This window comes from Poecilia formosa, unplaced genomic scaffold (genome assembly GCF_000485575.1).
Source record: "Poecilia formosa unplaced genomic scaffold, Poecilia_formosa-5.1.2 Scaffold348, whole genome shotgun sequence".
Classification (NCBI taxonomy): Eukaryota; Metazoa; Chordata; class Actinopteri; order Cyprinodontiformes; family Poeciliidae; genus Poecilia; species Poecilia formosa.
Genome location: NW_006800287.1, coordinates 248,606 through 258,504, shown reverse-complemented (window position 1 = coordinate 258,504; position 9,899 = coordinate 248,606). Strand labels below are relative to the sequence as shown.

Here is a 9,899-nt window from a genome sequence, read left to right as displayed (position 1 = left end):
TGGTCGTAATGTTGTGCCTGATCGGTGTACAAAGCATTAACAGCAGGGGAGCCAATAAGTGGCACCTGTATTTTTGTTAAGAGCAGTGGATTTTTCCTCCACTGAATAAATCTTCTCAAATGAAAGGTATCATATAGGTAACCCTTATTTTAAGGCCTATTAGCCATTTTTTTTTACTAAAGGTTAGATAATTATGGGGGATGCTTCATTATAATAAATCAAATAAATCTTTTTAACCAGTAGAAATGTGAATATTAGAGATAAAACCAACAAATTTATGGTGAAATATTCCTCTTGCATTCTTGCTTTTATAACTTTGAGTATTTTATTACAATAATTGCTTTAATAAATTCCTACCTCTCATCATACTGCCTGGATTTAAACTTTAAGTGAAACCTCATTAATCCTCGTTTTATCCCTAAATCAGGAATGTCAAACTCACCAATAACAGTTGTTTCCATTTGTGGAAAAATATATTAATAAAACTACAGATTAAACTGTTAAAATATAAATACATAAGTGTTTATCCATTTTCTTAAAGCTAAATAACATTGAACATTTTTCACATTAATATAATTTGGCAGAATGTAGATAAAAAATGTTGCTATGCAGCGGATCGGAGCTTTTGACAATTTTTTTTTTACCACTGCAATTTTGGTATGTTGTAGAAATATAATGACAAATAAAAATATTATGTCTTAAAAAACTGATTTGATTGATAACATTTATGTGTCTCTCTAGAGTCTAGAGGGCTACATAAAAAGTTAGGGTGGGCCGGATTTGGCCCTCTGGCCTTCAGTTTGTCTATAATAAAAAATGACTCTAATTTCAACTCAGCTTAAGATGACAATGTTGCGTAATTTTAATTTAAATTATCAACTTAGCCTTCAGCTACCATCAAGTTTTAATCAGTGTATGACCAGAAAGAAAGCTGAAATATTCACAGTATCTATGAAGCGTAGATAAAATAAATAATTTCCCAGTACGGATTTCATCTTTTACTCACTTTGTGCCTGTTTCTGAACCTCCACAGGTCCTGGACAACATCCAGAGCGCCGTGCTCCGCTACGACATCTGCCACCCAGTGGTCAACGACGACGAGGCGACTCTCTGGCACGAACTGGAGGTCTCCTGCTGGCCCACACTGGTCCTGCTGGGGCCACGCGGCAACTTGCTCTTCTCCCTGGTGGGCGAAGGCCACAGCGAGCGCCTGACTCTTTTCGCAGACGGCGCGCTCCGATATTATCGGGAACAGGGCCAACTGAAGACGCACTCGGTGGGGATCAAGCTGTACAGGGACTCGTTGCCTTCCAGCATCCTTTCCTTTCCCGGGAAGGTGGCGGTGGATCAGGGCAACAAGAAGCTGGCGATAGCCGACACGGGTCATCACAGAATCCTGGTGGTTTCTTCCACCACTGGAGAGCAGCTACATGTTGTAGGAGGTACGCAGTCTCAGTTTTGCGTCGTTAAAACCAGAAGCTTTCATTTATTTTAATGGGATTTTATGTGTAGAGCATAATTGTGAACTGAAATGATCCATTTTTTTAAATTTTTTTTTTTACAAATATCTGAAAAGTTGGACCCTAAATGGAAGCATATTAATGCATAAAAATGACCTAGTCAAAGACCAGATTCTAATCTATTTGAGATTCCCAGGAAAGGCTTGACAATTTCTCATCATCCAGCCGAGTGATCTGGAGCTATTTTGCAGAGGAAAAATTGCCAAAAATTTCAATCTTTATGTGCAAAACAGTAGAGAGATCCGAAAGTAGAGGTACAGATGAATGCACATGTGCAGTAAAGTCAGCATATATAGAAATACTGGTAAATTTCTGATGCTGTAGCAAAAATTTGACAGATAATGAGCAATAATTGAGAATATTTTAGCGATGGGGAGGTGGGGCTTCTGCCTCAGTGCCTCTCAATGGAACCACATGGTAGACTGTGCTGGCCTCAGATGAGCAGAACGGTTGGCAGCAGTGGAGACGAGAACATGCTGCCATTTTGGCACTGACCTAAGTGTGAACAACCGAGAAAAGAAAGTAAAGGACAGAGTTTATTTTTGTGTTGATTTACCTCATCTTTGTGGAGAGATTTAGAAGAAACTGCCACCTGCTAATTAGCAATGTAGTAATTACGTCCACAAGTTTTGCACAACCCCTTATTTTTATGTTGCAACCTGAAATGTCAACGGGTTTTGAAAAAGATCACCTCTTTGTTGTGCATAATTGTAAGATGAAAATCACACATGGTTCAACCAGTTTCTGGGATTTTTAATTTTTATTAAAAAAATAAATAAATAAATAAAAAAAACAGTCACTATGTCCTCCCCTGACAGCTCTTTTGAGGTGGAGGAGCTCAAAAGATTGAGCTCCTCCACCTCCTCCTAAAAACAACAAATCAGAGCCAAGATGAAGGTCTTTGTGCTGTCAGTAAACTTGTGTATGTGCTGCTCAGCGTGCTAATGACAGAGAAACAACTTACTGTCCCAGGAAAACTGTTTATCCGCTGTCATCAGAGGCTATGCTAACTAGCATGAGTATTCATGACAGCGTCTGCTGACGGAGAAAAGCTGTAGTTGCAGAGAGCAAGTGGGAGACTTTGAGAGGCGCGTACATGAGAATGATTGACAGTGCCAAGACTCTCCTTCTGGCTCTGATTGGTTGTTTTTGACTGAGATGTGTATTTCTGTGGTTAGCACTGGGATTAGGAACAGGAATTTGACTTTTTTCACAGATTATCAGTTTTAACAAATATGTATGCGCTATTTTTTAATAAAGGTTGCATTTCCCCGTTTTAAGGAGAAGTCATTCTCTGTGAATTAACTGTGGCTCTTCTGCTACAGGACCTGAAAGAGGCAGACAAGATGGCGACCTGTCCGAAGCTTCCTTCAACTCCCCACAGGGCGTCGCCATCAAAGGAGACGTTGTGTATGTGGCCGACACTGAAAACCACCTGATTCGAAAGGTAGCGCCCGTCTCCATCTCCATCCTTGGAAAGCTGTTTGTGATGATGTTTGCATGGAAACTTTTGCTTTTCTGCTTTCTTTTGTAGGTTGACCTGGTGCAGGGACGAGTCAGCACTCTCGCTGGCGTAGGGACACAGGGGACAGACAAAGAGGGCGGGGCTATGGGACCCCAGCAGCCAATCAGCTCTCCGTGGGATGTGACGCTTGGGACTGCCGGTGAGTTTTTGCCTGGAAGTTGACGGGTATGTTTTTTTTTTCTCCTTCTCTTCTTTTGACCTTTCTCTTATTGCTTGCCAGACAGATTCCCCTCTGTCCTGATTCTGTATTCCCTCCACACACTTCCCATCCATCAATTATTCCTAAATCCATTTGATCTCTCATATTGTCTAGACTTTATCAAGCCCTGTTACTTTGCAGATCAGGTTTCATGCAGATAGTTGAAGGTGAAGCGAAAAAAAAAAATCTGTTAGCAGTTGGAAGTGACCACTTTGAGATTTATATTCTGCCTTTCAGATGGGTTCATGAAGGGCGTGTGATTCATTCATTACGTGTAGATATGAAATCAATCGTGAAGTTCTCCTTATGCCTCCATTTCTCAGCGTTGCAGATATCAGAAAGGATCAAGGAACAAGACAACTATTTTCAAATCTCCCTGTTTTTACTTTACTGTTTCTGAAGACTGTCTGGAAATGTGAAAATAGTGCATAAATAATCTATATTTATTACATTTTTGCTACACTTTTATGAGCAGAACCTTTTGGAAACTAATGTTAACCATTATGTAAATCTGAGGTGTCATTGTTTAGTTATTTAGTCTGTGATTATTTCATCCCAATTCTGCTTTGCCTCTCATTTTCAGAAAATATTTGATGTTTTGTGTTTTACCAATTGAGAAAACAAAATTTGGTGTCTTAGGACAAAGAATGGCATAAAAAACATGGAGTATTGACAAATAATAACGTGACACTTTATTTGAAGGCGTGTGCATAAGACTGGCATGACATTGACATGAATGACATAACACCATTTATGAACACGAAAGAGTCTTCATGAATGTTTATTACTGTTGTGGTGACGTGTAATTCGGTAAATAATTACATTTTTAATGCAGAGTTGCATTTAAAGTTGAATTTAAAGTGTCAACTTTTCATCAAAAATGTAATTATTTACTAAATCACACTTCATTACATCAGTCAAACATTTACAAAGACTTCTTCATGTTCATAACAGGTGTTCATGTTTGTGACAGTTACGCCAATCTCATGCACACTTTTTGAAATAAAGTGTTACCAAAAAAATATCTATTTTAGTTTAGCTAATAAGGTTTGTTAAAAGAGGAAAAGAAAAAATCTAGACATACATTTTACTTTTTATGAGAGGAACTGCATTTGGTTGAAAGTATTTGCTTTCTTAGTAATGTCAAACACTCATCCTTGGTGTCCAAATTTACAGCTTTTTTTTATGTGTTTTTCTTTTTTGGTTTTGGGGTTTAATCTTATGTGTAGGCGGTGCTGAAGACAACGTGCTGTGGATAGCCATGGCAGGGACCCATCAGATCTGGGCTTTGTTCCTGGAGGATGGAAAGCTGCCCAAAGGAGGGTGAGAGACCTGGTCACCATCCCATATCCGCTAAAAAGACACTAATAACTCTATTTTAAGCACAGACAGTGCTGAGAGAAAGTATTCGGTACTTACGGTTCTCTGCTGCTTTTTGTGCTACACTTGGACAAATTCAAATCCTCAAATAAATCCAACTTGCATAATTACCAAAAAAAGCAATTTTCGAATGAGGAATTTACACAGTTTGGCCAAAAATAATCACCACCTGGACTTAACTAAGGAAATGGGTGTGGGACTCCTAATTTCACAACCACATCCTGTGTTTGTGGAAAAGATGTTGGTCTAAAAAGGGTCAAATCATTGGTTTGCATCAAGCAAAGATTGGAGAAACTGCTAAAATTGGGTTAAGAACTGTCCAACGCATTATTAAAAACTGGAAGTAACAAAAAATGGTTGCAACGCTGGATGGAAATAAGTCTTGTGAAGCTTATTGAAACAGTGACTGCTAGAAGTCCAACAAAGTTGTAGAAAGTGTGTTTTTGGTATCGACTGTTTTTGGCCACGCAATGCATTTATTTTGGGGAAACTATCCAAACCAACCTTGACAAATGCCAACGTCATTGGATTGAAATTTCATTGCATGACCTTAAGCAGGTTGTTCTTTGTTGGAACCACTCCAGTGTGGCTGAATTAGAGCAGCTATGCACAGAAGAGTGGGCCAAAATCCATCTACACGATTTAAAAATCTTGATTTCCAGTTATTGCAAATGCTTGATGGCAGATGTCGGCAATTTAAAATTATTGTAGCCAGTCCCTAAAACTGTTGTATAACTCTCAGAATGAATTATTGAAGTAGGTAATCTTTTGAAAATGTGTTCTGTCATTTGTAATGCATCTTTTAGAGAAAGAAGCAAGAAAAAAATGGACTAAAATCGAATCTGATATGAAGAAATCAGAGATATTTATTTTTTAATGCCATACTACCCAGCCCTAGTTGCTTTTAATTTGAAACATGAAATCCATATTGTGTCATATTGGGCCTATTCAAGTTATCTTTAAATTTATTTCACCTTTAAGTAAAAACAGAATAAAAAAATTGTTTACAGCTCTGTGTTATTGTAGGCAGGGAATCAATTTGTTTTTGTGTACAATTGCAACAGTGACTCCAAGGCGGGAACGTGCGTGCGATGGGCGGGCAGCGGCAGCGAGGAGAACCGGAACAACGCCTACCCTCACAAGGCGAGCTTCGCCCAGCCGTCAGGCCTGGCTCTGGCTGCAGAGGAGCCCTGGAGCTGCCTGTATGTGGCCGACAGCGAAAGCAGCTCCATCCGCAGTCTGGCCCTGAAGGACGGAGCCGTCAAGCATTTGGTTGGAGGAGAGAGGGACCCGCTGGTGGGTTCAAAACACGCAACAAATAAAGGAATAAAACAACAGCAGTGATTTAAAAAAAAAAAATTTTTTTACCATTTACTATATGGTAGATGTGTGTGATTATGTAGTAAATGGTATATTTACTTCATGGTATACCATTTAATATATTGTAATTTACTACGTAGTAAGTAAATATATTACTATATAGTAAAGATATATTAGTCTGTATAACATTCACCATTTAATAGTTACTATATTGTAAATATACCATTACAGTAAATACCATCATTGTATATAAATGGTAGTACTATTTACTGTGAAGTAAATATACTATTTACTATATGGTGAATGTTATATTGACTAACTAATGCAATTTACTATATAGCGAATGGTAAAAATGGTTTTATTTTAACAATGTTGTAGATCTGAATATTGTCAGAATTGGTTTATTTTCTTCAAATTAATTTTGAAGTCAAACAGTGAAACAGTTGTTGAAGTGAAAGTTATTTCAGTTATTTCTCCTCCTGACATTTACTTGTTAGTCAGTTGGGCCGCGCTGCTCTTGTGGTTACCGTAGCAACCAGTAACTGTCAGCTCCTCCCCCTTATTACCATAGCAACCAGTAACTGTCAGCTCCTCCCCCTTTTTACCATAGCAACCAGTAACTGTCAGCTGCTCCCTCTTTTTTTCCTGCTGCTGCCTGTAACAATTTTCTCTTTTGGTACCTCGGTGTCTCTGTTATGAAATCAACAAATTGGACCTGAGGCGAACAAAGACAGTTCACACATTTAACCAAAAGAATCTATTGTAGGGTTGAAACGAGTCATAATTGTGATGAATCAATTATTGAAATAACCATCGACTAATTTAGTAATTTATTAAATGTTCACTGAAGTACTGACTCAAAAAAGGGGCAATTTGTTGAAAGAACAACATATTCAGAGCAGTGAGTAAGCCAAAGTTAAACAAATATATATATACATTTTGCATTTAAGATAAAACGACATTAAAAAAAAAATCTCATAAGCACCGTTTGCTTTTCGAATTATTAATCGGGTTAATACAGAAAATAAGTGCTCTACACTTTATTTTTTTGTTTGTTTAATTTACAGTTTAAAATGAACATGTCCCATGTTGACATAATTTTTTGAACGAAAAGGGTTAGGGTTAACTTTTAATAATTTAGTATTAAGTTAAGAATAAAGATTTGAGTTTTTCAAATGTTGATGTTCGTAAGTAACTATATTTTTACCTAGTGATTCATCTTTTCCTACAAACAGTAGCAAATGCTTTTATTGCCTTTTAGGCAGCAGAATGTTTATTTTCGTATTTAAAATTATTTTTGTGTATGTATCTTTTAGTGTATTTTTAATATTTTATTAAAAAATCGGTTTAAATGAAAAATCTGCAGAATGTTCCAATGTTTTAATCCAATTAATCATCAGAATAACCAATTAATTGATAATTAAAATAATCGTTTGTTGCATCCGTAATTCATTGATCTCTTTCTTTCATTTTTTAAGGGGGTAAGTTTTTACTTTATCTGTTGAGAAGTGATTTCAATAAAAGAAAACTTTTCACACAACTTCAAAAAAACGAAAGCAAAAGAGCGTCGTCCTGATGGAAGCAGAAACATCATAAATGATAATTGTTTTTATCGGTGATATAATGGTTTGTGCCTCCAGCCTTGAAAAGCTGTAAAAGTTACACATCAATCGCAAACATTTCCAGCTTTTAAAAAAATTATTTACACCATTTTGAAGGAAGCTTTTGTAGAAATCTTTGTAAGCCGTAGGCAATCACAAGGATTCAGGGTTGTTCCCTCCATAAATAGAAGGTATTGATTTAAAACAAAAAAGCTCACAAACAGACAAACACAGACTCGCTTGTTTTCCTGCTGAAGCAGCGCCTGAAAAAACAACTTTTGGGGTTGTAATGTTTTCCAGCAATTTAAGCTGCATTTCATTTTTGGCTTTTATGCATTGTCCCATAACAAAGAGCTCCGAAGCATAAGACAATTTACTGAGGATTCTGTACACTTGAAATATTACCCGAACTCACAGTAACTTGAGTGAGTTCTCTTGAACTCAAGAACTATAACTTTTATTGACATTTGTACAGAGATGTGAGCTTTAAAGTCACTTTTTATAAAATTTAAGACCTTGAGAGGCAGAGAGGCAGTTTCATGTCTCGATTATTGAACCCACCTAATGAGGAAATATAATTAATCTTACTGATCAGAAATCACTGATTGNCAGGCCGCATGAGAAACTGTCCATCTGTGTGAAAATTTCCACAGCGTAGGGAGGTGCCATCAGGAAATGCAACAGTTAGTCCATCAGCGGAACACAACACTGTAGCTCCCATTTTTATCAGTAAGTCTCTGCCTAGTAAATTAACTGGAGTTGTGGGAGAACTCACGAAGGAATGTTTCATGTGCTGATTACCCAATGTGAAGGACAAAGGCGTAGTGAATGGCAGACTCTGTTCAGTCCCTGAGAACCCTGTTAAAGATACTGTTCGTGATGACAGACAAAGAGGGGGGCAGAGTTCAGTGTGGAATGTGTGGCACCGGTGTCGACCAGGAAGTCTGTGTTCCTCCCCTCCACCGTGGCTGACAGCATGGGGTCTGCGGTGCCCACGCTGTCTGTGGGGTTCTCAGGGGTGTGTCAGTAGTTACCCTGAGTGGGGTCCGCATCCCACTGAGAGTATTGTCCGGGTCCCTGTGGTGCGGGGATGACACCTGGGTTGTGGGGTATCATACCTGGTTGGCCTTGTGGAGGAACAGCTGGCTCTGTCACCCAGCAGTCGTAGGCCCAATGTCCAGTACTGCCACAGTTGTAGCACACATCACGTCTCCCAGCCTGCGACCATGCACCCCGTACTCCGCGGCCCCGTCCCATGCCTCTACGTCCACGGCCAGCCCCCCGCCACCCTCCATTTGTTTAGGTTCAAAATTTAGGCCCGAAATCACTTCTTTTCTCTTTTCCCCTTTTTTTTTGCTCGCTCAGCGGCGAGGAAATCACACACAGCAGAAAGATTTTCTCGCGCGGCGGCGAGAAAAATCAAAGACCACAGATGAAATAAAGAAACTTCCCACAGATTATAATTCCCGAATGTTTACCATGGTTTTAAAAGATATTGCAATAAACGAAGGAGAGTGCATTTAAACACGCAAAGTCTGCTCAGCGGCAGACGCTCACACACACACACACAGCTGACAGACACACACACAGCTGACAGATACACAGAAATGGATCCACGCTTTTCAGCTCCTATGATGTCCTCTCTTATCACTTATTTCACTACAGAGGAACAGATCGCGATCAACCTTTCTCTTTATTCTCTTATCTTTTTTCCTATGGTGGACCCCTCTCAACACTTTTGTGTTTCTTGAGCAAGTCACAGATTGGCTAACGCGTTCTTTTTAGGGGGCAGAACTCCCCAAGGATAAAACCGACAAAACCTCGCCTTTACCTTCCCCGCGTCCGGGAAAAGCCGGGGACAGCGACCTCCCTCTGCAACCTAGCCAATCGACCTTTTACTTTGACTATTAACTATTTAACTAACCTTAACCTTACTCCTATGAATAACTCGAAAGCCTTTAGACAAACAAATCAAAAGCAGTACGAACAACAGCTGACAATCGAACAATAGTTGACAACTTCGGACAACTCAGTAACACACAGTCTAACAACAATCAATAGCTGGAATTCAGAGGTTTAAGAAGAAAGCAATACAAAGCACAGCTGATTTCTGGAATTTAGACAACCCAACAGAAACAATGCAATGGTGTCTGTTAAGGAAAATGTTCCTTACCTTTTTATGTGGGCCCAACACCAGAGCACTGCTTCCGGCAGGCTGCGCCTGAACGGCCTGTTCAATCTCTGCTCGTGTCTCAGCACAAAACCATCCTCTGCTACCAATTGTTGAAAATGGATCAAATTTGTACCGCACACGGAGCAGAAAATCAGCCAACACAAGCAATCAGACTTTACTT

The 9,899-nt window shown here is 39.0% G+C and overlaps 1 protein-coding gene and 1 long non-coding RNA gene across 3 annotated transcripts in view; one reads left to right on the top strand and one right to left on the bottom strand.

Moving 5' to 3' along the window:
• Positions 1 to 9,899, top strand: part of nhlrc2 (NHL repeat containing 2) — a 39,459-nt gene that overhangs the window by 18,220 nt on the left and 11,340 nt on the right. For both annotated transcript variants that reach the window (XM_007574284.2, XM_007574283.2), the window contains exons 4-8: positions 1,034 to 1,442; positions 2,846 to 2,967; positions 3,055 to 3,184; positions 4,474 to 4,567; positions 5,689 to 5,920. In XM_007574284.2, the coding sequence (XP_007574346.1) occupies positions 1,034 to 1,442; positions 2,846 to 2,967; positions 3,055 to 3,184; positions 4,474 to 4,567; positions 5,689 to 5,920 (987 nt within the window). The remainder of the gene's footprint in view (positions 1 to 1,033; positions 1,443 to 2,845; positions 2,968 to 3,054; positions 3,185 to 4,473; positions 4,568 to 5,688; positions 5,921 to 9,899) is intronic.
• On the bottom strand, positions 8,892 to 9,575 carry LOC107833235 (uncharacterized). The gene is made up of 2 exons (XR_001658952.1): positions 9,470 to 9,575; positions 8,892 to 9,195 (listed from the first exon to the last, which is right to left on the bottom strand). It is a non-coding gene; the product is annotated as an uncharacterized LOC107833235 (long non-coding RNA).